Genomic DNA, 27,899 nt, shown 5'->3' with positions numbered 1-27,899 from the left:
GTAAAACTGCAGGCTGCTCCTAGCCCTGTGCATCTCCAAGTATGTTGTGGAGTGGAAAATCTTGTTTCCCTAGAAGGAAACAGTTTTTAAAAAAACAACAAGAGAGAACTATGTTGTTTGCCTGGTTATTTGAGACCTTCCACCTTTCTGAAGGAGAGAAATTCCAGAGCCTCCTGTTATGAGGAACTCTTCTCCTTGTATTTCTGGTAAGCATCCAGTATCTCCTTGACAACACTTGGATCATCAAGTGTGGTGACATCTCCCATGTTGCTTGATTGTTCAGCAACTACTTTCCTCAGCAGCCTTCTCATGATCTTCCCTGATCGGGTTTTAGGGAGACGCTTTACCACCTGCAAAGAAGGGAAAGACACACCTTTCACAGAACTTGAGTCCTGCTGGAAACCACAAGGAAATCTGGCTGGACTATCACTGGCACACTATTTCATGGCCACAGATACTTTGAGGCTCCTGGGAAACAGACCATGGAGCACACTAGTTTATGTCCAAGGAAAGGAGTGTCACTAGCATCAATTCCTTGTGCTATGAATTTTATTCTTATTTCAATGCTGAGTGCTGCAGGGCACAGTTCTTTTGGGAGTCAGGTCCTGCATATGCTGTTGACTATTGAAATTTAATTCCTAATGAAAGCTCAGGCACTAATAGTGACATGGACCTCAATGCATTACCAGAACAGACAAATATGTATGTTCCCCTTTACAGGGCAGGAATATAAAGCAATACAATTCAGCTCAGCTGCAGGGTCTCCTACTCAGGGGATATCTCCTGTCTGCTGATGTTTCTCTGCCTGGTATCTGTCAGCCTACACACCTTCCTTCATAACCAGAACAATGTTAAATGCCTTGGGTATGCCTCCTAGGAAGGCCTTAGCAGCAAATTCAAAGGCTTTTGCATAAATTTGAACCTGGTGAAGAGTCCTCAGGCAGTGACCAGAGATGCCAACAGGTCTCACATTTTGCTATGTGATCAGACCAGTAGACTACAAAATTCTATAGCATTAAGTGACATACAAGGAAAGAGTTAAAGGACTTCTCTGCAGAACAACCCCACAACACAGGGAAAGAGAGGTGCTCCCTTGCACACCTGCAAGTTCTGGAAGCTTCTCCAATCCACTGAGGATATCCTGGGCTGTTCCAAGTTGAAGGAGCCAGCCTTGCCTGCTCCTGTTGTATTCTGTTACTGTGCCTTGGTGCCCACCTTACAAGCATGTGGCTACAGCAGAGCCCCTCAAAATGTCTGGTCACTGCCTCCAAGTAGAGAGAAATGGATGCAGGCTGACTTTGAGGAACAGCTGAGGGGCAGCTGTGTGAACTCTCCTCTAACAAAGGGAGATGCTGAAAGGTGAGCAGGCTTGAGAGAGAGCCTGGAGCTCATCAGTGCATCCAGGGCCAGGCTGAGCAGCTGCCTGTTGTGCAACAGAAACAGCCAGTGCTTTGAGATCTGAGCGTGATGCTATTTATTAGTGCAAACTAGCTGGGCAGTGGGAAGTGTCACTGCCTCTCAGGGCCTCTCTCACATGCAGACAGACCACTGCACCTGCCCTCCCCCTCCTTGGATCCCTCCAGCCAGTTCTGTTTTCCTGCTTCTTTATCCCGCCAGAGGAGGACAACAGCAGCACTGCAGGCAGTAAGGTGGAGTTGCTTGATGTCACCATTTCCTGTTGCTGGTACCAGTTTCAGTCTCCCACTTACCAGAATGTGGTCAGGAACAGCATACTTTGCTATCTTGGAGGCCACTATGGTTTTGAGCTCTTCCCTGATATGGTCTGCATGAGCTGTCTGCTCCTTTAGCACTATGAAAGCAAAGGCACCTGGAAGACAAATGAGCAGAAGCCACAAACCTCATATTAGATACTGGCTGGCAAGACCAGGGATGCTAGTTTGAATGCCAAGGAAGGTTTTACATCATTCCTATGCACAATTCAGGGACTGACAAGAAAACCATTGAATCTGTTTACAAAAGTGAGTCAGACCCCAGACCTCAAATGATGGCCTAGCCTTTTCTTGGCATCTATGACTGATCTCAGTGACAATGACAAGCCAACACAAACTACCAAAGTGTCACTGGGATCAACGGCTGGCCAACGCAATTCAGCTGTTCCCATTCTGTTCAAAGGACATGTCTAAGCACAATCCTGTAAAAGGAAGCTCTACCATATACATAAACACTATGTACAAAAACAGTTTAGGGAGTAACACCCAGGTTAGGAACATGTAGCTATTTTCATGGCTGTCTTTGTCTCTTGGGGCTGCTTGGCCAGCCAGCCTAAGGATAACTTTCCTCCCATTCCCTAAGCATGTCCTAACATGCAACCTGGGTTAGAATTTAGGTGAAGTATATGCAGATGTCATGTCAGGACACTGCTTTTCACATACCTTCTCCTTTGATCTTATGTGGATACCCAACCACAGCTGTCTCAGGGACTTCAGGGTGATCAGCCTTTACAAAAAGTGAAACAAAAATATGCAAATCATAACTGCTTCAAGCCCTACAGAGGGCAGCTGACATAAATCAAGGCTGCTTTATGTTTAACACTGCTGCATTCTCAGGCATACTCAGCTAGCTCAGATAAGCAAGAACCACAGGTTTAGGAAGGAGAGGTCAGGTGTTAGCAGAGGGGAAGGAAGAAATGGACTTACGGAGCATCCACCAGCATCCAAAACAACAACTGCAACAGTACAACATGACTGAGAGGAAACAGCTCTGAGAGTTCCACTGCATGGACTGCCCACAGGGTGACTCCTCTCTCACTTGCTCATTTGTTGTCTCCTCAAAAAGGGAGCTGTTTCCTCTTGCACCTTTGCTATTCATTGTGCATCAAGCTGTGTCTATGCAGGGGCAGGGGTTTGAAGGCAAGAGACAAAGCTGCTTTGAAAGGGTCACCCCACCCCACAGACATGCCCTGTCAAGAGACTTCTATCTGCCTGGAACTTACCATTGCATCTTCTATTTCTGCAGTCCCCAGCCTGTGTCCACTTATGTTAATGATATCATCCATGCGCCCTGTTATCTGGTAATAGCCTTTCTGGCTCCTGTAGGCACCATCCCCTGTGAAGTAGTAACCTGCAGCAAGACACAGGGCTGATGAGCAGCAGCAAGTGTGCCAGTTTTGGGCTCTGGGGCAGGACAGACCATGCCCTAGGATGGTGGGTAGGGCAGGGTGAATCAGGCAGCTTGCAGGCCTTCGCAGGATCACAGCTGTGATCAGCCTCACACCATTTCCACTTCCCTCTGCCATCCCTGGCCCTCCTCTGCTCTGCCTGGGCTGTGCTGGCTCCTAACAAACATCTGAATAGCACCAAGACAGTGGAGCTCAGGTCTCTGCCAAGATGGACAAATCACTGTAGGCAATCAGCAGCAACCAGTGGCTGACATTTCTACAGTAAAACCAAGCCCAGCAATACAACCCAGCAATGTTTAGTTGGATTTACAGAACCAAGAGGGGCTCTCTGATCTCTCTGGGGTTTACATGCCTACATCTGCACAGCAACTGTGCACTCAGGCCCCTTGATGCACACAGCACTAAGATAAAACCACCCCAAATGCCATTTGTCATTGTGCCACAGGCTACTGGTCACGCTCAGAACTGCTGCTGGCTACAGCTCAGCACACATGGAAAACTATAACTGTTCAGCTGAAACAGAGCAGTTTTATTACATTTTGTACATGGGAACTCTGCCAATTTTTTTAGTCACTTACACTAGGATGGATGAAAAGCCACTTTCCCTCCTGGCTAACAAAGATTCAGATCCCAGATAACAGTCACTCTCTTGCATGTGAGTGTGGGAGAAACACCACTGTCAGATTAGCTTAAAAAAACCCCAAACCACCCCACAATAAGCATGGAGGGTCTAAAACATTTGATGGAAACTGCAAAAGACCCAGGGTTTCCTGGAAACTCCAGTGTCACTGAGGAGGCATCCGGTAACACAGATTGTGTTGGCTCTTCACCAAGGCTCTGTCTGCATCTGAATTGTTCCAGTGGCACCTCTGAGAAGCAGCAGACAGCTACTGCTGTGAAATCTGAGGGTGGTTCTTGCCAGGACCCATTATTAGCCTATTCACAGACTTTCAGTCATGTCTTCTGCCCTTCCAGATCAATTAAACAACTATCAACTAAATATCAACAAGACATCAGATGCAAATGTAGTGAGTAATAAGGGACGATGTGGTCATTCAATTTCTTGTACCAGTTTCCCATTCTTATTACCCAGCCCATTTTGTGCAATTTTCAAGATTGCCAAACTAATTCTTGCCTACCCTGTAGCTTTCAAATCCCTTTCAGTTGCTTTCCTGAGTGAAGACAGTTGTCTTGTCCAACGTCCTACAAATAATGTTTCCCTGCCATTTCTAATTACTTACCAGACACAACCACATTTTAAAAAGGAAGGCTGTAACAGAGGGTTGAAATTCAGTGATGCAGGAGGTATTTCCCATCCAATACGCCTATTTCCAAATGAGGCACAAGGCTCCAAAGAAAATGTAATTTCTAGAAAATACATGCCCTTTTGACAGCTAGAGAAGTCAACACTACCTAAAACCATCAGGGCATGCTTGCAACATGTGAGACACACCCCAAGCCACCATGATCTGGATGTTACAGAAATATCAGAAAGTACTGATGCAAATATTTACTGCAGTCAAACTGCTTTCCCTTGGTACTTTCCTTACCTGGGTAGGCTTTGAAATAGGCATCAATAAATCGCTGGTGATCTCCATAGATTGTTCTTGCCATGCCAGGCCATGGCTGGGCAATGCAGAGGGCACCAGACACATCATTGCCCTCTATAACCTCTCCCTGCAGGCTCAAGCACAGGAAGGATGAACAGGTGAACAAAAGAGGAATAGTAAAGAGCTTCTGTGTCATTGATCTGGCAAGAGTCACCCTGTTGCTCACTGCAGACTGCCAATGGAGGGTCACAAGTGGAGAAAATAAATGTAAACAACTCTTCTAGACACTTGCAATGCCATGTTGGCAAATCTGTATGGACAACTGAGATATGCCCTCTCCCTCTCTCTCTATATATATACATATAAATTGCTTATCTGTTCTACCATTTTAATGGGGAAACAAGCATCCTTCTGGATCCTGTTCCTTTGCAGTCCAAAAGGTGATTAAGGCAGAAATACACACCAACATTCTTGTCTGGGCACCCAGCACAGCTTCAACTCACATTCTCATCCATCAGCACAGGCACAATCCCAAAGAAAGGTCTCATAGCCATGGCTGGAATGATCTCAGCTTTCTCCTCAGAGGGCCGTGGGGCAATGCAGATGCCACCAGTTTCTGAAAGGAAAAGGAAAAACAAAATATATGTAGTCCATGCAACTGCTGGATGAAAGCAAATTCCAGCTCTTCCTAGCTCAAGAAGAAAACAGTGAAGTCACCTTGCAAGTCAGAGCCACTGGAATGACTTCTGCAGGACCAAGAAAAACAGACATCTGAAAGCAGCACACCCTGGCATGGGCAGTACTCAGCAGCCCCATTTCCTACCCCAGAAGTGACTTTACAGGGAAAGCATAAGCATGTCAGGGGATTTATCTCCCACTAGTGTTTCTACAGCTGTCTAAAGTTAGCAGGAAAAGCACTTCAGGAGTCTGAATTACTGTTATTATAGAGTATGAGATTAACCCACCCCTTACAGGCAGGTTGAGCTTATCTTCCAGTCAAAATTGAACCTTTTCATCATCCTTTTCCATGCCTGCTGGGATGAACATTATATCAGACTCCAACCTTAATGAGGTCTTTTATATTCTAAATCTAATTCAGAAACGCAAGAGAGAAACAAAAACAAAGGAGAATAAGGCTTTTTAAAATATAGCCCTATAAATAAAGGTATGTTCTGGAGAATACATTCCTCTACTGGCTGTGCTGAGGTTGTGAAAACTGAAACCAGGGGTTGGAAAGGCTGAATTTGACCCTGAATTTGCATCCAGCTACAAGGAAGGGTCTCTCATGGCCTCTAAGTTTTAGATCTGTAGCAAATAGTTTCACATGTGGCTTACACATTTCATTGACAGGCATGCATTCACTTCATGTTTTGCTTAATTTTGCAAACAGGAGCTTGAATTTTATTCAGGAAAAAGCACCCCAGACACCTGCTGTTCTCTGTTTGAACAGACAAAATCTGCATCAGAACAGGGATCCTGATGAAACCGAAGGTTGCTCTTCCTAAGCCAGTACTCATCCTGAATACAGCACTGAGAGTTGTGCTTCAACCTGGTGTTTGCCACATTCTACACATCCTGCAGCCAGCCAGCTGCACACAAAGTCTCATTCCTGAGGGAGCTACATGGTAGCAAGGGGGCCTTAAAAATAATTTGCATGGTGAATGCCTGTTATAAATTGGTTTAGAAGTACCAGTTTTAGCCACTGACAGATGACATCAAGCAAGACTTCTAGGCTCTACCCTGCCCTTATGAAGCCTCTTCAGAGGCAGAGCTGGCAGAGAAAAGTGAGAAAAGCTGTGCTTATCTGTGCCCACACTATCAACAGAGAGCAAATCCACCCAGACTCTGGGCAAGGACAGCAGAGTCTGAGCAGGAGATGGGTGCTTTGAACCAAGTTCCCCTCTGCCATGGAGAGGTCCCATCTGGCAGCAGAGCAGAGCATGTGCTCTATGCCACCACACTCAGATTGGAGTGACTGCTTTGGGGGAAATCTGTTTCAGAAGCACCAGCCCATTCTGAATTGATGTGAGATGATGCCAACTACAAAAGCTTCCAGAGCCTATTCGGAGATGTCTTTCAAAACCAGCTTCTGTTCATGGCTGTAATTTTTTTTGTGAAATCAGTGACAAAAGTGAAAATACCTAGTGTCTCTTCTGCATCGTGAAGAACTACACCTTAAACTCAAACACAGCTTTGATTCTATTACTGTTGATCACAACAGAGCACTACCTGGTATCTTTACAGCCAGAACCATAGGAAATTTTCATCTGCACACACCACACTATTTAAATTGCTTCTCATAATTGCTCTCTCATTCATTTGCCTCTTCCAAAGACTTTAAAGTGGATTCTTAAATCACCATTTGCTGATGCCTGCCAAGCTTTATTGGCTGGCAACAGGTTGTTGCTTGGGAGAGCAGTGTCCCATGGAGGACACTGCACACAGCAGCACCATTAACCAGCTTTACTGAAATTGTACAGGAAAGGTGACACTGCAGTAGCAGCACAGCCAGCATCCATCACATTGTTCCTGTGATCTCTTCCCACGCTCCTTTAATGTTCAAATGGCATATATAATCTTTCCAAGATTAATTTGGCTTCCTCTTTATTAAAGCATCAAGTGCAGAAAAAGATTGATTCCACTTTCTAATAAAATCAATGTCATGAATATTTATCATCATATTATGCTTCAAGGAGCTGGTAGCTGTTTACCTGTGAAACTATACCTGGTTCAAGGTAAGACCAAGCACTCTGCACTAACAGACTGTCCAGTGAATGCTTTTTACCTTCTCACCTGATAGCTGTCGCTCCAAAATCCCAAGAGAAATACAGTTTAATACAAGATCTAACCCTCTGCTTTGGAGGAGACAGACAACACAGCATGAGCACTACATGCACCAGTTAACAAACAAACCAAAAAATGTTAGGGCAAAACTGGATTCTTCTCAATTACGTCAATGTACTGTAATCAACTGCTTCTCCATGGTGTTTTCTTTCAGAGCAGTGAGGAAAGCAGATTACGAGGAAAGACCTAGCCAGTCATCTTTCCTTCTGCTCAGCGTGTAGGAACCCAGAAGATTTAAGAGATCAGCAGCTGAAGTAGATAGCAGTTAACATTGCTGCTCTGAATTCTGAGGTGGTTTTGTTTCAAATCTGAAAATAAAAAAAAGAGCCTGCAAGTCTGGTCTGGATTAAATGGAACTTGGTTGTGTGCCAGAAGAGAATTCATCACACTGAGATACAGAGCCTGCTAGCAGGAATAAGGACGAAATCAGGAGCAGCTTGGCTGGAAAGGGAATGAATATTCTACTCAATGGCACTTTAAGACTATTTTTCAGGAGAGGCAGAATGCCAGCAGCTGTGCTCCTGTCTCCATGGCAAACTGGATCTCACAATTTGAGAAGGACATATTGCAAGACACCTCTAGGAACTCCTGAGTGTTGATGCCCAGAAAAGAGAGGTCTGGGTGCTGAGGAAGGAGCTGGGAAGGAGCTGCAGGACTCCTTTGAGCAGAGGGAACCCAGCAGGCAGCACAGCCCCAGTTTGGGTACAGCACGTGGCCTCTCCCTGCTGCTGGCCAGGGGATGCCAGGAGGCAGAGCCAGCTCTGCTCCAGCTGGACTGGGACCTGTGACAGCCAGTTCCTCTGTCCAGCAGCTTGTACACAGAAAACAAACCTTAACTGATGCACACAGCTGGGCAAAACATGTTGCCAATACACAAGTGCATCGGTTTTTAGGCATCAAAGGTCCAGGGCCAAAGCAACTACAGAATACCAATTCAACCATGTGAGAAGGTGTCCCGCAGCACTCCTGCTGGGTGACAGCCACTGTCCTCCAGGCACCTGATGAGCAGCAACCAAGTCTCCACTCACTCCTTTCTGATCTGCCAGAGCAGTTGCACAAGGTCCCTTTGACTACAGAGCTCTGTTTTCCATCCTCCTCTGACCACTCAAAGGAAGAAAAGCAAAGCACACCTAAGTACAGATTGGGGCTATGTGGTGCTTTCAATGCCTTTGCATGACAAGACCACAACAAGGTCAGTACAGCTGGATAAACTGAAATTGAGTTTTGCAATTCAAGCTCTTGACAGTTTGACAACTCTTGGCAGTTTTGCCCAGAAATTCAATCTATGCCTCATATTTCTAGCAATTGGCATTTTCCAGAATTCAAAATATAAAATAACATTTAGAGAGAAAAAAAACCCAAACCAAACCCAACATTGCTATTGCTTTTACGTGTTGTTACATTGCTATTATGTGCAGAAACTCCCCAGTGACTTTGAAAAGCTGATTCAAATGCCAGGACTGGGTGTTTTGACAGACTTGTTGGATCAAATTGAAATGTGTTAATCCCTCTCTCCCCAACAGCAACCTGTCAGTGGTCAGGGTCCCCTGTGCCCCCCAAAACTGCATTTTACCTGTCTGCCACCATGTGTCCACGAGGGTGCAGCGCCCTTCTCCCACCACCTGGTAGAACCACTGCCAAGCTTCCTTGTTGATGGGCTCTCCCACTAGAGCCAAACAAGAAAGAAAACAACCTGAGACCCAGGAGACTGCAGGCAGTTCATTCTCCCTCTTGGTGCACAGCAAGCTTGGTCTCCAGGCAGTATGCTTACAGCACTTTTGCTGGGATGCACAAAGGACTGTGATGCACTCATATAACTGAGGACTGACTTCTTCCAGAAGGACCAAAAGTCAAGTCATGAATATCACTGAAAGTAACTAATCAGTGTAGGTCAATGTAAGAACCTCCAGAATAGAAAATAATGCAGGAAAATGCTGCTTGGGTCACCTATGCCAGTAAAATTCAAAGTGATGTCCTTTACTATTAGATAAATCTTCTTAGCAAAGAATGTGATCCTGCAAATTAAACTAGGAAACAGGCAATCGCACAGAGGTTCCAAGGACCCAGTTTCATTTTGTGTCTTCTTCTGCTGAGAAAATATTTGAAAAGCCAGAGCAGAGCCTGCTTTCTCATTTGTTTTTGAACCGCATCCCATACAGTCAGCTGAGTTCCTCTAGCATCTTTGTTTCACCAGCTAGAACCGCTTGTCTTTTTCAGATGAAGATGTCATGCCCCTTACCTGAACCCAAAATCCTCAAGGACGATCTGTCATATTTCTTCACCCACTCTTCTCCATAATTCAGCAGCAGGCGTATCGCGGTAGGTGCTCCGTAAAACTGATTAATTTTTAACCTTTGCACCATTTCCCAGTAACGACCTGCAAAATCACAAACTGGCTTTTTACCCTTCCAGCACTGACATCCTGCTGCGAGTGCCCAGCTGAAAGGTTAACAGCTAAAGCTGGAGCTGTAACTACTGTGAGTACAGAGCAAAAGCAGTAAGTTGGTTTTTTTCCTAGCCTGGATGCACAGCTGTTCCTGAGTGTTGTACACATGTTCCAAAGCAATGGAGCTTACCTCTCCTGAGCAGGCAGGTCATGCTAGACAGATTTCTAAACCTCTTTTGCCACATTGCCATGTCTAGTCAAACCTTTTCCCACCACTTCCTCACCTGGGTCAGGGTACACTGGAGTGCTTTCAAACAGGACAGAGGTGGCTCCATTGCAGAGTGGTCCATACACAACATAGCTATGTCCTGTGATCCAGCCAATGTCGGCCACACAGCCAAAAACATCTCCTTGCTGGTAGTCAAACACATACTGCAAAGATAAACGTAAGGCCAGCTGATTTCCTGTTGGCAGCTGCTCAAAGGAAAGGTGCTGGACTGGACATCCAGATGGGAGCAGGAGTGTGGGACACAGAGAGCAGCCCGAGGTGAGGAAGCAAGTCAGAGGGATCCCAGGCTCCTGGCACTTGTGCAAACATACAGGAAGCATGGCTGTACCAGCAGCTGTTCAACTGGAGCAACAAAGCTACAAACAAAGCTCAGAGCCCTAGATACCTAAGGGTACCCTGGATACCTAAGGGTACCCTGGATACCTAAGGCTCCAGGCAGTCCACGTGGGAGAGCTGATTGTGAGTCGCAGGGATGCTGCAGAGCACAGAACCTCAGATCCCTCACCAATACCAACAGATTTCCATGAGAGATCTGGAGGAACTGATCAGTGCCCATAAAACATTTTCTGAGAAATATTCTTAGCTGCTCAGCCTCTCCATATGAGTGCACCGCTTTCCAGATGCTACCCTCTCCTTGCTCATCAAATTCAAGATAAAGATATTGGAGAACTCATTATCTCGTCTTGGATATGGAAAATGCTTCCCATTGTAAATCTAGCTCCTCTACCATATGGTGAAGAGGTCCTGACTCATGAGGTAGTCAGGTTTATGGATCAGAACTAAAAAAACCCCCACGAATGTGTGACCAGAGTGTCACATGTGAGTGTGCAAAGACCACAGAGATCACACAGGTCAGCTGATCCCTCTGCCTAGAAAAGACAATTCTCACCTTAATATTCCAAGTGCCTTTCACTCTCATGCACTCTGCAGGTGGAGAAAATGCACCAAGGTGCACATCTACCTTCTGGACTAAGAAAGAGATGCCTTGGAGTGTATGCTGTCACTTAGAAAAGCTGATGTAACAAATGCCCTTCATGCAGAGAAATCTGACACTTGAACATTCAAATCTTCTAAAAATTCAACTGTGTCAGCCTAAAGAAAGAAAACCCTCACATGAATTGTGTGTGATTACAAACAGGATGACACCACTAAAGCCAGATGGAGATCATTCACTACAGTCCTGTCCTCATTTCACTGCTACCTTTTAAAATGCAGAGCTCAGATCAGAAGCTTCAAAAAGCAGTGCCTTGATTCTTTTCTTTTTCAAGAAAAAGGAGGTTAAAATATTTTGCCTATATCACCCAGAAAAGCATTGCACAGAGATTGCACAGATGGCACAGAGGTGCAATCACAAGAGGAGAAATACAATTTTTGTTCTTCAGACAGTAAGTACTAATGCAAAGAGGCTGTTTTAAGAGTTCAGATCCTCTCTGAAATAAAGAAGTGCAGCATCCCAATGCAAAATACTACAGTGATATCCACATTACCAATGCCAGTAAGATACTTACCAGAACCTCCTCAGCGGCAAATTCTGGGCAGCCAACATTGGCACATTTTAAATGCAAAAGCAGCACTCCCATCTCCTTGCTTTCATAACTCTAGGTTCAGGTTTGCCTAGTATCATATTGCTCAGAGCAAATCCTGAAGATTAATTACACACTTCAGTCATTTTCCAGCTTGTTTACCACCAACAAGCCAGCTGGGCAGCAAGCAGAGAACACAGCACTCCTCACTGATCCAGATCTCTCTTGTTAGTACTGCTGGAAGGTAAGTGAACCTTTCCCAGAGGAGGCAGCTGAGTTACCTTGTGTGTGAGAGCAGCATACAGCAGATATCCAGCCTGGGTGTGAATGATTCCTTTGGGTTTCCCAGTGCTGCCCGAGGTATACAGCATGAAGAGCACATCTTCACTGTCCATGCTCTCTGGAGTGCAGACAGAATCTGCCTTGGCCATCTCCTAAGAAAGAAAAGGTGATAATGACAGAAGGGCTTTGGCTATATGGAGCCAACCAGCATTCCCTCTGCAAGCATGGTAGCAGTGTCCAGAGACAAGAGCTACCATTGCTGTTGCCCTTCACAAATATCCATGGATATATCATAGCTTATATGGGCTCACATAGTGGAAAGGTTCCTGTGGATACACAGCATCCAACCTTTTCACCAGAACCTCTGCTGGGCAGAGAAATCAAAGAGAACAGGCCCGATAAAAATAACATTTCAGGGAAAAATAAAATAAAGTAAGTCATAAGTAAGCACTTATGACTTAAGTGCTTACATTTCAAGCCTTTGCAAGCTGCTGGTAGAAACCCAAAATGTGACTGCAAACACTTGACAGCAGCAGCAAGGCTGATTGGGTACTGCTTAGTACCTTTCTTTTCCCCTAAAAACTGCGGTGCTTCAGTTAAACTGTGCGTTCATCTCCCTTCCCTGGCCCCAGCAGTGGATGGCTGTTCTGTCCATTTGATCCTCAAATTCTAATTTCTTCTACCCAGGAGAAAAAGAATGCTTTACTCTCCTGCCTCTGTCACTCTCTTCATTCTCCCCTGTTTGGCCAGCTGGGTGAGATCCTCTCCTCAACCTGACTGTCAGAACCACAAGAGGGAAGGATGCAATGTCCTGCTAGGTCAGAGCTTCTCTTGAGCTCTGCACTGTCCTGATGAATAATGATTCCTGCAAGGGTTATTAGGTGGCTCCTTGGAGGAATTTCTTGAGAAATTTTTTATGAGAATACACTGTAAACACACTGTATTTAAAAGTGCACACTGCCATCAGGAGGACCAGTTTAAAAATGTCTGACAAACTAAGCTTAATAAAATATGAAGAGTTCACAGAGTCTGGAGTAATTCTTAGCCTCTGAGTTAGAGCACTGCTGCTCATCTCAGGTATTTCTCATGACATTTCAGCACTGCCAATTCAGGCTGACTTGCCAGTTTTTGAAACAGAGGTGGAATACTCATATGCTCCATTACAACATGAGCTTGAGTTTTGCAGTAAGCCATTGCACAAGAAATGGAAAGTACAACTGCTGTGAAGGTGAGTAGGGACAGCTAACAGCATTAACTGTTTAATTATTGTTTTGTTTCAGACCCTACAACTGATAGTGGAATGAGCTCAGCTCATGGATCACCAAAGCACCTCAGGCTGTTTGCAAACTATGGAAAATAATCAGAATGTCCTTTGTGGAGTAAAGAACAAGACAATTTCTCAATAAAACCTGTCTTCTCTGTTTAACTTACACTAGTACTTCCCCCTATCTCATGTGACCAGCACAGAGACTCTTGAGCAATTATCTTGCCAGCAGATTAGCTTTTTCCAGGCATTATTAGCATGAGTAGTTCCTGTTTACTGCTGCCAGCAAACTGATAAAGGTACTTCTGCATTAGGCTGGAGTCCCATGTGTGCCAGCCAAGCACATAAAAACAACGTCTGTTTTCTTCCCCAGGAAGCACAGGCTCTAAACATTCCCAAGCCATCACTGCTCTTCCACCATGGGGCAGCCACAACACTGTTCATGGGCTGGACTAAGCCTCTAGGAACTTCATTATTTCTGCACTGCCTTTCAACAATGTCCAGTCTGAGTGCACCTGCAAACTGTAACACAGTGTCTGAACATGGTGTAACAACAGCCACAATGGTCTTAGGGACCTTTGGGTGTCAGGAAACCCTCCTTAAATCTCAGCACTGTTTGCAAGACTATTAAAATAGAGCAGCATAACCCTTGCCCATGCTGAGATAAACCAGACATAGACTGAGCTGCTCCACCTCACGATCCTAGCAGACTGTAAATACAGGCAATCCATTTGAGCTTGAAGATCCAGATGCTGCAAGGCACAGAATTCAGGTCCCAAAGGCACGTATGGAGAGAAAGATTATGCTAGTCAACACTCAGACCTAAAAGGAGTTATCCAACAACAACATACCTCTTCAAGAGGAATATCACGGTCACCCATCTGGACTTTGTTATCTGTCCTCTGAGCCACAAACACATGTTTGATGTTTGGACAGCTCTTCACAGCTTCATCCACAGTGGTCTTCAGCTCTGTGATTCGGCCTCCCCTGACTCCCTGGTTGTATGTGATAACTGCTTTGCATCCAGCTAAAAAGAGAAAGAATTAGCAGACATGCCAGCCTGTCTTCCAGGCTAGGATGCACACCCTATTTTCATTACTGTGGGGGAAGATGTATAGGACAAGATGCATGACAAATATTCAGAACTACTATCAATCAAAACCAGCCAGTGGCACTGATGGAAACGCTTTAAAAACTGAGATGCACGGAGATCAAGGGTAGCTGGGACCTCTATAGGTTATCTAGTGCATCTCCCCCACCTCAAAGCAGGGTCCACTTTTGATCGTTCCAGCTAAACCACTTCTGATCCTTCAATCTTCCTGAAGCACTCCAATGGCATCTACTCCACCCTTTTCCTGGAAGTCCACTCCAGTGCCTAGCACAAACATGAGGAAGTCTTTCCCAACATCCAGCCTAAGTGTCACTCACTGCAGTTTAAATCATCCATCCCTGCCTTGCAAAGCTGACATGCAGAACAGCTTCTTCCCAGTTCCCTGTGTGAGGGATAACTAAAACATGTACTTGCTCTCTGAATTTTAACTCCACTAAAAAGAAAAAAACATGACAATTTCTGTAAGACTCATTCCCTCACACTAGCCACAAAGAAACAGATGTGACTGCTAGAACATGAGCCACTTGCTATTTCTCTCTTCTGCTGCTATTTTTAGCATCACTTTTTACCTAATCACGCTACACAAGTACTTTGGGGCTGAGAACAGCTCTCTTTGCTGGTACAAGGGCTCACAGAGCAGGGGCAAGCTGCCAGCACTTCCAGTACTATACATAAATCACAGGATCACAATTGAGAATGCAGAATTAGTACTGTGCAAGAGTATCAAAGAAACGCTGCAATTATGCTGCAAAAGAACAAATCAGGCCCAATCCCTAAGCTCTGGTTTTCCTTCCAGCTTCACTGCTGTCAAGCAATAACCCTGTGCACACTGAATGTTAAGCAATTTATAAAGTATTCTAAGGCCACAAGACACTGCACATGTCACTCAGGGAAAGACTCCTCACTGCACTCTGCAGGGGAGAATGAACTGTCCTGCTAGGCGAGAATGAACCAAGAAAACTCCTTCTGCCAAGAAAGCACAGCATTGGGATATGCCTTGGAGCACTGTCACAGAGGCATTTGTTCCCCAGGCTGCATCTACTCACAGTCCAGGATTCTCCCAGCCAAGGACTCGGCGCTGAATCCAGCGAAGACCACGGTGTGAACAGCACCGATCCTGGCACAAGCCAGCATGGCTGCCACCGACAAGGGGGACACAGACATATAGATGGCCACCCTGTCCCCTTTCTGGATCCCATATTTCTTCAGGGTGTTGGCAAGGCGGCAAGTCAGATCCAGGAGTTCCCTGCGGCACAGAAGGAATGTTGTCATGCGACTGCACACCCTGCTTTACACAGGGCAAGCAAAGAAAATATGAACTTGGACAGAGTGAGGCATCATCATCACCTCTGGACTTCATCTCAGCAGCACAGGGCATCTTAAGGAACGGTGGCCTGGGGCATGGTGGTAGCCAGACTGCTCCTGCCATTGTGGAGAGGAGAAAAATGGGCAGAGAGTGGTGCTTGCTGCAGAAGGACATGAGAGAGGGAGCTGCAGGCGCTGCCCAGAGCTGCCAGGCTGTAATGTGGGCAGAGCAGCCAGCAAGCCAGTGGCTGTCTTTCTGCTTCCAAAAATCAAGCTTCATTTCAGCCACCCCTGATGCCTTTTTTACCCACAAGGCTGAGTCTGAAGGTACTGGGAACACCTGTGGGATAACCACAAGCTGAAATGGCAGTGTTGTCCAAAGACTCCCAGACTGTTCATGGAAGTGCTCCACAACCAGGAGCTTCTCTTTAAATTGTCAAGGGTAAGCAATGCATTTGCTTGCACAAGGAAGAAAAGAAGTCCAGAGACACTTGTGTGAGGGGCAGATTTTACAAGATTTTCATCAAAGCTGGATCACCTGCAGCCCAACAGCCTTGCAGAGCAGAGGTACTGCTGCCATTCTTGCATAGAGAAACTTGGGAACACCGAGAACAGGAACAAAGGCTCTTTTCACAGGACTCTGCTGTGACATGGTGATAAAAGCAAAAACATTCCTCTAAGGAATGAAAAAGCACTTTGTGGGCAAGGGCTTGCACATACCCTTATTTTGATGCCTGCACAGGGGATAACACAATTGCGGGTACACCTGGGACCAAGATGCTGTCAGGAACAGCTCTGTATGCCTGCAGCAGAAGGGCTCTGGGAACCAGGGATCCTGTGCCAGGTGAGGAGTGGTCTCATGCCAAGGGAGGAGGTGCAGCACGAGGTGCTCACAAGGGGCAGCAGAGCACTCCTTCTGGTGCTCAGAGAACATCACCAGCTCAGAGAACACTGGCAGACACTGCCAGGAATGACCATTGTCCTCTGGGTTCACAACCTCTCTGAGTACAAAGGTGAAGAGAAGACAGACATCTACTCCCCAGCACACTCATCTTCAGCCTGTCACCTGTAAACCCTTAGAGGTCATAAGCTCTACCACCAGAGATCCCCATAACTGTTAACTGAGAAATTAATTTTGGGCCGTTGCATTCCCTAATAAGCTGTAAATCATGAATCCTCATCTTATGTATTCTCCCAGAACTGGCCACAGCTATGAAAAAACAAACAAACCAGCAACCCCCATTTTCAACTGGTGGCTAAGCTGCAAACAAGATTAGAAGTTGTTTCTGGTTCATCAAAAATAATTTTGCTTCTTTTTTTAAACTCTTACAACTAGGAAATAGGCAAAGCTGATGTGCTCTGCTTGGGAAATGTCGTATCAAAACGATGGGCTACGAATAACTAATTTTTGAGTGTCTACCCCTTAACTTGTATTAAACCTTTTCTGGTCACCTTTTCTGGCCTGTAATTTATCTGATGCTGCATTAAAGAAAAATCTCAATGTAGATAAATAACAAAGAGGCAAAACAAAACTAAGCTGCTCAACTGCAGAGCACATGAAGGGAAACAAGCCCCAGAGAGACAACTGCGAGAAAGTAACATAAAAACTACTCATGTGCAATGAAAAATGCTGCAGCACTTTCAGAGCTGCAGCCTCTTTCTCCTATACAGAAATGCCAGAGTATCTCTGGCTAAGGTGTGTTTTCTGAGCAGCTCCATGATTCCTCGTATTCAGGACTCAGTGACCACAATGGCAGAAAGTCTCAGTGTTTTTTATGATTAACCCAAATTTAATATTTGCTTAATGAGTGGACATGAGCAAGTTAATAGACAACATGGATCAGTCTTTACCCACGGATCTATCCTTTGCTTATCCTTTGCTTATCCTTTGTATGCTGAAATGCTGGGATGGAAAGGCCTTGGAGGTCCCTTGGAGGTGCAGCACATGGGGAAATGGACAAAAAGGCAAGGAGAAGGTGAAGCCAAGAACTCCAACAAAGAAATCCAGGAATCCCTGAGCATCAGGTATGTCTTCTGGCTTCCGTGGCATCAACTCAGGCTTCCCCTCCAGTTCAAGACAGGGAGTTAGCAGAAAAGCTGTCTCAGGAATCCTTCCCTGGACTTCCTCACTCCTTCAAACACATTTTGCTATCTAGCAGGAAGGCAATTGGTACAAGGCAGCAAGTTACACATTGTCAGTCCTTAACCCACACACACCCCAGGGAGGAGCGAGAACCCTGCAGAGTCACTGCACCTAAACAAACTGAGCAGCAGAAAACCATGGCCATCACCCTCCCCATGTGCTACTGCTGCCAAGCTTGGCACTGTAGCTCCTCCATCACACAAGGTCAGAAGAGCCTGGAGTAAATCAAGCCCCAAAGCCAGGAGTGCCCCACCCATGACACAGAGACAATGCCACGGAATGTTGGCCAGGAGGTGTGTTGGTAGCAAGGCACATCCAACACCTGCCTGCACTCCCAAGGATTTCAGTGCAGCCACTCAGAGCAGGGCACTGCACTCAGCAGAAGCGGGCAGGAATAACCACCGGGGAGGAACAAAGCCACAGGGCACATGGATGGTCCCAGGGCACCCAGCTCCCTCTGTGCAAGCAGAGCAAGCAGCAGGAGGATCTCAGCAGAGCCACTGCAGGAAAAGGAAATGGGCTGCAAGCAAAAGGAAGTGCCTGGGCCCTCTCAACAGAGACAGCTGAGAAACTGCAGAGTCAGTTCATGGCACAACAGGCAGAGGATCCTCTGCAAAAGCAAATTGTAAGAACTGAGAGCAAGTAAGAGAACAAACTGGACAGCAGAACACTGCTCCTGTGGGTAAAGTGGCAGAGCAGAGCAGAGAAACAGGGAAGAAGTAATCAGCTGGACCCAGGTGAGACCATTCTCAAAGGAGAAAGCAATATATGAAGTCTGTGCATTGAAAGCAAGCCAGGGAGATGGCAGGTGCATTAATGAACACATACAAAGGACCAGTAAGAGATATGTGGACCTGCTGCTGGACAAATGTGGTATCAGTGGTAACCAATAGGACCTATTTCTTTCTTTTTCTGTAATATTTAGAACTTGAATAAGAAGATTAGAGTATTAAGGGCTAAAACTAACAATTAACTCTTGTGTCTCTCTATATAAGGTGTGCTTCCATTTTGCCCACAAATAAGGCTTTGAGCCTGTTGTCTTCCAGACTCATCACTCTCTATGCAGGCTCTCCTCAGCTACCATAGCATTACTTCTGAGCACAAGACCTACAAGGCTGGCTCTCCAACAGAGCCAGCAGATCATTGTTCAGGCCAGTCCTTCTGTTTAATCTAACAAACACAGCACTCCTCTCCCCGTCCTTACATCTCTGCTCAGGAACTGACAGACCATATTTCTCCCAGATCCATCCCCAGATACAGTTGTGCCTGTGTTTCCAGAGCCCATCACTCAGTGCAGTGTCTGGAACAACTTCTGTAAAACCCATCAGCACCACGTGGCACTTCTCTGACACATTTCAGGGATGCTTTGCAGAAACAGTTTTCCAGTAAGTATGATGTTACCTTTCGCCACAGCAAGACAGCCCGCAGATTTCTAAACAAAGGAAGCCAGCTCCTTTTACATCAAAAAAAAATTGCATCAAGACCTTCTTTGTGAAGCAGCCTCTTGCAAAGTTATTCTAGACTTTTTCTTAACACATTCAAAGCCATATACAGGCTTTGACAGTACCTGTTTTAGAGCCTTAGCCCAAGCCATGTTCTCCGATTAGCCTCTTGAGAGCCAGAGAGCCTCTTGATAACTGATTTGTGTGATCTGTCCCAACTTTGCTGACTGCAGCCACTCAAGCATAGGAGGGTTGTATTCCCTGCTGTCCCTTTACAAAGCAGTAAAAAACCCAGTCTCTTGCCTTCCTATTCAAAACCAGATATAATTTGAAACTTAGCTAAATTTCTTTTTGATATATATGAAACCCAGAGGGAAGAAAAAGCAAGAATGGCCAATGAACTTTCTTTTTTCCTGAAAGGCTAAGATGCATCAGCTAGAGAGACAGGACAAAAGTCAGCAGTGAAAAACACCGTCATGACTGAGTTTATGAGGACAGCCATCATCTCTTGGTGCAAAAATGAAATGTTTCACCTATGGCTTTGTGCATCTTTGCCAATCAGCAGATATTTGGATTCTTCCCCTAGCACAGAGCACTTGAACTCTGCTGCACAAACACAACCCACCTCACTGACAAGTGTGCACAGGGCTGTGGGCTGACTGATGGCACAGCCCACCAGCTTTTTGCCCACAGCAGAGGCAAATTGAAACTTTTATTTCTGCCAAGGATGAGCAAGCTGGGACAGCACTTTCCAGTGCAGCTGTGTTTCTTGCCAATCCGTGGAGGATGTCCCACTTATGAAGATTTTTCCCTTCCTCAGGGAAGAGAAACCCTTTTCCAGCCCTTTTCCTGCAAAGACACTCTTCCTTTGCAGGCTGTGATGGGAACAAGGCCAGCACTTGGCTGTTTTCTTGTCCCTGACAGCTCCCTAGAGGAGAAGACAGAGGACCCAGGCCAGCAGCTGCATCTTTCCTTGTGTCACCCAGGGCTTATCTCTGAGGAGAAGCAGCTCACAGCAGCAAGCTTGGCAAAGCAGATAATGCAAAAAACTGGCAGTATGTTGCACATAAGGCAGCTCTCTTCCTGCTCAGAGTCTACAACCTTCCTCAAAGCTGGTCCATAAGGCAGTGCCCAAATTAAAGTCTTTGGCTTCCTACAGTGTAAAGTCCTTACTCCAAGGCTGCTATCCCATAAACAGCACATGCAGATCCTAAGGAAAGGAGCACCTCTTTTCTGCCACAGGCATGTCCAGCAACCCCCACATTCCCTCTTTACACTGGGGCTGATGTGCTACAGAAAGCTCACCAAGGATTACTCAACCAGCATCCCAGCTCCTGGGCCACTTCCTTCTCTGATATGCTTTCCCTCACAAAATTTCTAGCTCAAATAAGACACTACTGCAAAATGTTTTCAACTAAGATCTGTCTCAAAGGGAGGTCAATGCCAACACACCCTGGAAAAAGCTTCCTGTCCTATTTAAAAACTGTAAAAAAGCAGCCCAAAGATCACAGAAAAGGCAAAATACTCATAGAGTATCACTGTTTTCAACAAAGCTATTCCTGGCTTAACGAGATAAGCAGAGAACCAAGTGACCTGTTTTACCACGTGGTAGGACCAAAGTCTCTCGAGAAACTCAAATGCAGCCACATCTCACCCAGAGTATCAGGCAGAAACAGAAATATGGCTCTCAAATACAGGCAGAAGTTTGAAAATAGAGGTTGCCAATACATCTTTCATTTGGATGTTCTCCTTTCTGGTACCAGTCACTGTATCTCTGTAGGGCTGCACAAAGAGGGGCTCAATTTTCAGATATGGGTTACTCATCTTCATGTCACAGCAATCACAACTCCACAGGCTGAAAATATACTTTCTTCCAAATGCATTTTGGCATGGCCAGGAAAAAAAAAAGCAGTTCTGTCACTGTTCAGAAAAGCCTTCCCAGATCTCCAGAGATTCCTGATAAGACGTTTGAGTGTCTGGAGCAGCTCAGCACATTTCAAGTAGCAGCCTAAGGGGGAGGCTGGAGTTGGCTTGAATGAGGCTGTGCTATCTGTTGGGCTGCTCTCCTAATCAGGTTAATCTGAACACAGTTGTCACCTCTGACCTACCCCTGCTTTTCATGCCAGAGGCATAGAGAGATAAAAGTTCATAAATCAGGGAGAAAAACATACCATACATAAGCTCTGGGAGAAACCTTTTGCTCCACCTCCATGTTTACCACCAGAATGGCAAAAAGCAAAAGAACTTAGTCAAGTTACCAGGTCATTACAATATATTTACATCATAACAGGCCTAAACACCCTGTCAAGTAACAATACCAAGATTAAAACCAATGCATTCCTTTCACAGATTTATATCAGATAGTGTTTATTTCTGTTGCAGGGAGCACTAACTTAGAATTAATTTTACACTCACTCCTCCCCGCTGGCCACTTTCCTCACTGCAATGAATAATGTTTCCAAAAGCTTTAATAAATTCTGGAGGTAAATCAGACCACCAGAACCTACTCAGACCCACAGAGCTCTATGAACCCAAACAAGTTCCAGAAAATATTCTGTAAAAGTTTGATGCTAGGACTTTCTACATGTCCTCTGCTTTCTGATCCAGCAGATCAAACATCTGGCTCCCTAAAACATGCACTGAGGAACATACAAGTCTGGGAAACATTTAATTTGCACTAGAGACAGAGCTGGCATAAAAGGCACTTTTGTAGACAGGACTGTCTCCTAAATGAGGGCACATAGCAAGGAGAAGAGAAATATGCTTAAACCTTCCATATTCTAACAAACCCTACAATCACTAGCGTCAGTTACAAGTCAGTGTCACTCAGAGCAGCCACAAGGTTGAGGTGCCTCAACTGCACTGAGGATGGCAAAGAGGAACATGGGGAGCTTAAAATCCCCTCCAACCAGAGCTCAGTATCAAGCTGTTGACCATCAAAACATGATGTTTGCACCAAGAAATTTGCTGCTCTGCTGAAACCACAACTGCTCTCAGGATTTTTCCCATGTATATCTCCAGAAAGCAGAAAGGGCACTGTCAGGTGAAAAAAATCCCATTTCCTGTTCCCCCACACTGCCAGGCATCGTGAGAAGGTGCCATTACCTGTATGTGACATGCACTGCAGTACCAGGTTCATCTCTCTCCCAAATCAAAGCCACTCTGTTTGGAGACTTTTCAACATGCTGATCCAAGCAATTTACTGAAAAAAAAGCCAAAAGTTTAAATAAAGCCTGATCATGTGCAGGGTGCTCTGTACATTTAGCTTGCTCAAGTGCAGCAACAAATAAGTGCAAGACGAAACATCAGTTTTTAGTTTGCTAGGCACACACTAATGTATAACAGAGGAACTGAGAGCATTTGCAGCTCTAGTAAAGATACACAACAAATTCTACACTTAATTGGCACAGCTGCCTTAGAGATGGATACCCATGAGAGGCCATGGCCAATTCAGCTTAGCTTAGCTCCACTGCTTAAGCTTAAGCCAGCCCAAATCTCTCCGCTGCTCACAGCAGCACAAAGACAAGATACCCTTTTGATGTTTTTGCTCCCCAGAGCAGCATTTCAGCACATAAATCGGACAGTCTTCCCCAGCTGGCATATTTAGCACTGCACCATTTGGATTTTCTAATTAAAGCTCATGTGAAACATTTTTATTCCAGGGTATAACAAAGAGCTGAATCTCAGCTAACTGAAAATATCTAAAACTGTAAGATCTATGCTAAACTCAGAGTTCAGACATCTACAAATTACTAGACACCTGGGAAAGATTAGCACATCTCAGGCTATGTTCTCCACCTCCTAAAACTTAAACGTATAAAATTACCTTTTGAAGGTGCATCTCTCCACTTCAAGAACTTCAAGTAGAGGACTTAGGGAGAGCACACAACCCAAAGAAATTTATAGAATCCACAAAAGAAACTTGCCTGCATGTCCACTAGCAACTTGCCTGATAGTTAGAGAGCATCCTTGTAAAGTATTAATTCGAAGCCTATATGACACTTCTTGCATTGTAGTCTTTCAAAGGCAGTTACTTCATTTCAATAGGCAACTAGTCAGAGACACTGCTGTATAACTCAGAGAAAACCTTGTTAAAATTGCTGAATTTCAGATTGTATTTCCTGGAAATATTAATACTGATGGGAAAGGATTTCATTTTTCCAGATAAATTAAGTGCAACAAAAGCTGTGTGCTGTAGTAGCTTCGGCTGTTCTGTGATGACACCATCACACCACCACACAGAGGGTGGGAATGAGCCCCTAAAGAGAAAGAAACCCCTCAGAATTTAACACATTTCAGTACAAGACCAAGTGTCAATCTCAAAAACTTGAAAAAGCATTCCTCAGCTGTTTAAAGCCTTTTATTTTTAATATAAAATCCTGCAGCAGTACTGTAAAAATAAAGGAGACAAAGCCATTTCTTAAGCCATCCTCATGTGATACAAGAGAACAAGACCTCTAACAGGGAATGCCTTAAGCAGTTCATACACTGGTTTCCTCTACCTGGATGCAGTTGTGTTCATTGCTGTGGCTTGGTCCACAACAAGAAGCAACTCCCACCTCCAAGCTCCTTGCAGCTACACCCTCACATATTGTGCCACGCTACAGTGAATCACATGAAGTGGCATTCATTGCCCAAGCAACATTTCCTCCTCCTGAGCAGCCACACTGGCCTTCAGAGGGAATTTCTGCTGCAGAAAGACCTGGCTGAACCAAATGGGAGCTTTAGCTCTGTGCTCAGTATGAACCAGCAGGTGAACCAGAGCCAAATGCTATTATTTCCTTCCTGATCTTAGACTTACCAGAGCCTTTTGCTCATTTTACAAAATAGAATTTAGTGACCTTCCCCTCACTACTACACCCTAATGGCTTCTCCATACATTTTCTTGCTTCCTTGACAATGCTCAGAAACAATTTATTTCAGCAAGACATGGTCCCAAAAATGTGTCCTGGTGGGAAACGCAGTAGTTTGCCTGATTATTCTCCTGGCCAGGAGTTACAGTGCAATAAATCCAGAAGCACCGAAGATCACAGGTCCCCAAAATCCTGCTGCAAGGGCCCCCAAGCAAAAAGCACCAGATGACTCAGTTGCTCATGCTCATCAACACAGGATGTTCTGGATCAGGGATCTGAACTGTTGCCATGTTTCTGCAGCCAGTGTTCAAATCAAGAGGCGAAAGGACAAAACCAGAGCCTCCTAACAAAAAACAGCCACTTGGGCGAATACTGTCTTCATCATGCTTGGAAAGAAAACCAGCAAATCTGTTTAATTCTCTGCATCTGTTTCAAAGGTCTGTGATTTCCTTTTACATATGCAAAGACAACCAAGTGGTATTTAGTGTCTGCTGAAGAAGCAGACCCAGGGTCCAGCAATATCTGGATTTCAAAGACCTGACAGGGGATCCAGAAGAAGGTGTTGATCCCACTCTACAGAGGAAAAAAACAGATCCCTGAAAGTTTGTGCTCAGACAAGATCTTCTTTTCAACAGGAATAAATGAAAACAAAACCCACGCTAAAATCTCCTGATTACTGGGTGCTGGAAGCAGAGCTGTACACACATCTCCATAAGTTTGGGATCCACTGCTTGGAATCATCCCCGGGGAGGAGACACTCTTTTATGCACTCTGGAAGAGCTGAGGAGGATTTTGTCTTTTGCAGTCAAAAAAATGTGACCAGAGATGTTATAGTTACTGCACTACTGAACTGGTGCCTTCTCCCAGGAACAGGAAATGAAGGTCAGAAACATTCATCCCTGTGAGGAGACATCACCCCTGACTTGTACCCTAGGTGGGGCTTGGGCTCACTCCCACTGGATGAAGCACAGCCACAGCACAGAAGAGCCTTCGAGGCAGATGTGGCCTGAACAAAACTCAGAGGCACTCAGGGCAGCCACGGCAAACGTTACTGTTGTTTCATGTTGAGCTGTGACGTTGGAGGAAAAGACCAAGATTTTAAAAGAAAAAAAACTCCTGCACCTTCTGCCATAAAAGCCTGACACCGTTCCCCAGCTGTGGATCACCCTGAGCCACCACGGGGCCGGGCAGCACCCGGCAGAGCCCAAGCTGAGCATCCCAGCCACAGGGCAGCGACCGATCTCCGCAGGTCGAAGGGCGGCCGCCCGCGAGGCAGCGCCCGTGCAAGAGGCTTAGCCAGGATTATCCTGGCTTCGCATTTTCTCCCCGCTTCCAGCATTTCGCAATCCCCGACTCGTTTCCTCCCAACGCCGCCCAACCCAAATACTCGGGTTTTTCCCTCAAAGACGGGCGCTGGCCAAACTCTCCCCCGCGGGACGCCTCCCGTCCAGCCCGGCGGCAGCAACGGGATGCGCGGCAGGGACGCCTTACCCGAGACGTTGAGGCGACCGCCGAGGAACCAGCGGGCGGAACCAGCGGGCTCGCCGGGCTGGCAGACTGTGTGGAAGGGACTGTCCCAGCGCAGCCACCCCCGCGCCATGTCCGCCCAGAAGCCGGCGGGGTCGCGGGCCGCCCGCTCCTGCCAGGCTCGGTAGCCGCCGGGCGGCAGCGCCCCGGGAGCCTCCGCCTGGCTGCAGCAGCACCGAGCCGCCACCGGCACCCGGCCCGGGGGGCGCGGGAGGCTGAGGGAGCGCAGAGCCCGAGCTCGGGCGGCCGCCAGTGCCATGGGGACACAGCCCTGCGCCGCTGTCCCCGCCGCGCCCGCCCGGACCGGGAGAGGGAGAGGCAAGGAGCGAGAGAACGAGAGAAAGACCGCCTGCGGGGAGGGGCTGCCCCGGCGGGGCGGCTCCGAGAGCGCCGCACCCCGCACCCCTGGAAGCGCCCCACGTCTCAGGGACGCCCTGCATCCCCGGGAGCGCCCCGCACTCGGGGACACGCTGTATCCCCAGGAGCACCCCGCACTCAGGGACACCCCGCACTCGGGAATGCCCTGCACCCGGGAGCACCCCGCACTCAGGGACACCCCGCACTCAGGGACACCCTGCATCCCCGGGAGCACCCCGAGAGATACCCCTGCCCCTGGAGAGATAGACCCAGCACTTCCCTGTGCTGGGATGTCACCTGCACGGATGTGCAGGCAGCGGTGCACCCCTGTTCACAGCCTCACAACCACAACACGGGTGTCCAGGTACAGCCAGGCACTTTTATCATGAATAGCAGCACTCAGTACACACATACGCCATGTCCTATGCACAGCTGGTGTCCATCACCACACACCTGGACACCGACCACAAAATGAGCACGGCCAGTGGGACAGTCCTCACGCACGGACAATACTTGTGCTCGCAGGTAGGTGGCAAACACATCGTACCCTCAGACACGCGGGTGTCATCACCCTGTCCCCTCTGCTCAACATGGTGTGTCTCAAAGTGGGGTACACATCCACTTCTTGCTTGGCTGCCCTGCGAGCACCATCATTACCGCACCGTGGAGGTGGCGGCTTTGGTATCACAACACTTCTTCCTCCATATTAATCTAGGGATCAGATTTGCCCCCGACTTCATAGTGCAAGCTCTCAACAATGAGTACTGAGGTTTTACAGCAGGTAACACAGAGTTTATTCCTTGTGCATAGCAGGGACACGCTCTTTTCAGGCATGAAGGAACTAATTCTTACAGACAGTTTGGTCCAGCCTCCCAGCACAGAGTTTGAAGCTCAGAGGGGCAAGGTCTGGGCAACTTTAAGAAGCACCAAACTACCTGAGCGTTAACTCTACTCGCTCCCAGCATTTGGGTAGGCAAAACACATTTCAAGTTCAAGATTAAAACCTTGAAATAACTTTATGTCCTATGAAGCTTTTTCTGGCAGTGGTAGAAACAAATAGTGTTTTCTGTTCTAAAAATATCACCAGACATTTTTAAAACACTGCTGAACTTTTCTGCTGTGTTTTATAGGTAACAAGCAAGACTAAACAAACTTTTAATTTCCTTGTAAAGATGACATTAGCACATGGCTGCTGTAGTTGGATATTGCTTCCTTGTGTTTTGACTGTCACTTTCGGTTTGCCCGAGCCCTAAATTCCAAGCGGCAGCACGTGTGCCACCTGGTGCCAGACAGGGGCATGGAGATCACTTTGGCTTTGACTTGGTTTGCCCAAGGATTGCTCAAAAGTTTCCTATCAAAGATGACTTATATGCAAATCCCACCCCTTTCCGGATTTCAGAAGAATGCTTTTCACAATACAAACGAGTTGGCAACAAATTAAGCATTAATTTAAATTCTTTGGCCTGAAAGCCTACCTGCTTCATTCACAGACCTTGAAATCTTCTGGGAATTGTGCCCTTCTCAGGTTTTCTTACACATAAGGCTGATTTTCCTCTTCTACCAGCAAGTCTTATTTTGCTTATGATTCACCAGAACATCCGCCACTCTCAAATTCTGGCTTTTTCCTCAGAGAAAACCACAGCCAGCATCAACACTACTCAAATTCTCCCTGGAGGCCATCTGATCACCCCATTCAGATGATTGCTGGGCAGAACAAGCACAACCCCTAATCTCCTTTCTTGCCTCAAAAAGAGCTGAGGAGAGGGGAAAAGAGTCCCTGAGATTTTGCAATGCCTGCTTGTTCTGGCTATGACTTTCTGAATGAGTGAAGGCTGGCATCATGCTGTTGACTTTTTGAGAACCAGGGGACGTTACAGCAATTCT

The 27,899-nt window shown here is 46.3% G+C and overlaps 1 protein-coding gene across 1 annotated transcript; it reads right to left on the bottom strand.

The window, feature by feature from the left end:
• Positions 1 to 111: 111 nt before the first annotated feature.
• On the bottom strand, positions 112 to 25,989 carry ACSS1 (acyl-CoA synthetase short chain family member 1). Its single transcript, XM_085054525.1, has 14 exons — positions 25,623 to 25,989; positions 22,384 to 22,480; positions 15,435 to 15,634; positions 14,129 to 14,304; positions 12,013 to 12,165; positions 10,204 to 10,351; positions 9,773 to 9,910; positions 9,107 to 9,199; positions 5,193 to 5,305; positions 4,690 to 4,816; positions 2,954 to 3,081; positions 2,394 to 2,457; positions 1,710 to 1,828; positions 112 to 350 (listed from the first exon to the last, which is right to left on the bottom strand). The coding sequence occupies exons 1-14, from the start codon at positions 25,915 to 25,917 to the stop codon at positions 177 to 179; spliced, it is 2,025 nt and encodes a 674-aa protein (XP_084910651.1). The 5' UTR covers positions 25,918 to 25,989; the 3' UTR covers positions 112 to 176.
• Positions 25,990 to 27,899: the final 1,910 nt, after the last annotated feature.

The sequence above is a fragment of the Lichenostomus cassidix genome, chromosome 3 (assembly GCF_008360975.1).
Source record: "Lichenostomus cassidix isolate B80296 chromosome 3, HeHo_3.0, whole genome shotgun sequence".
Lineage (NCBI taxonomy): Eukaryota > Metazoa > Chordata > Aves > Passeriformes > Meliphagidae > Lichenostomus > Lichenostomus cassidix.
The sequence above is the reverse complement of the archived record's forward strand: the minus strand, read 5'-3'. Positions and strand labels throughout refer to the sequence as shown.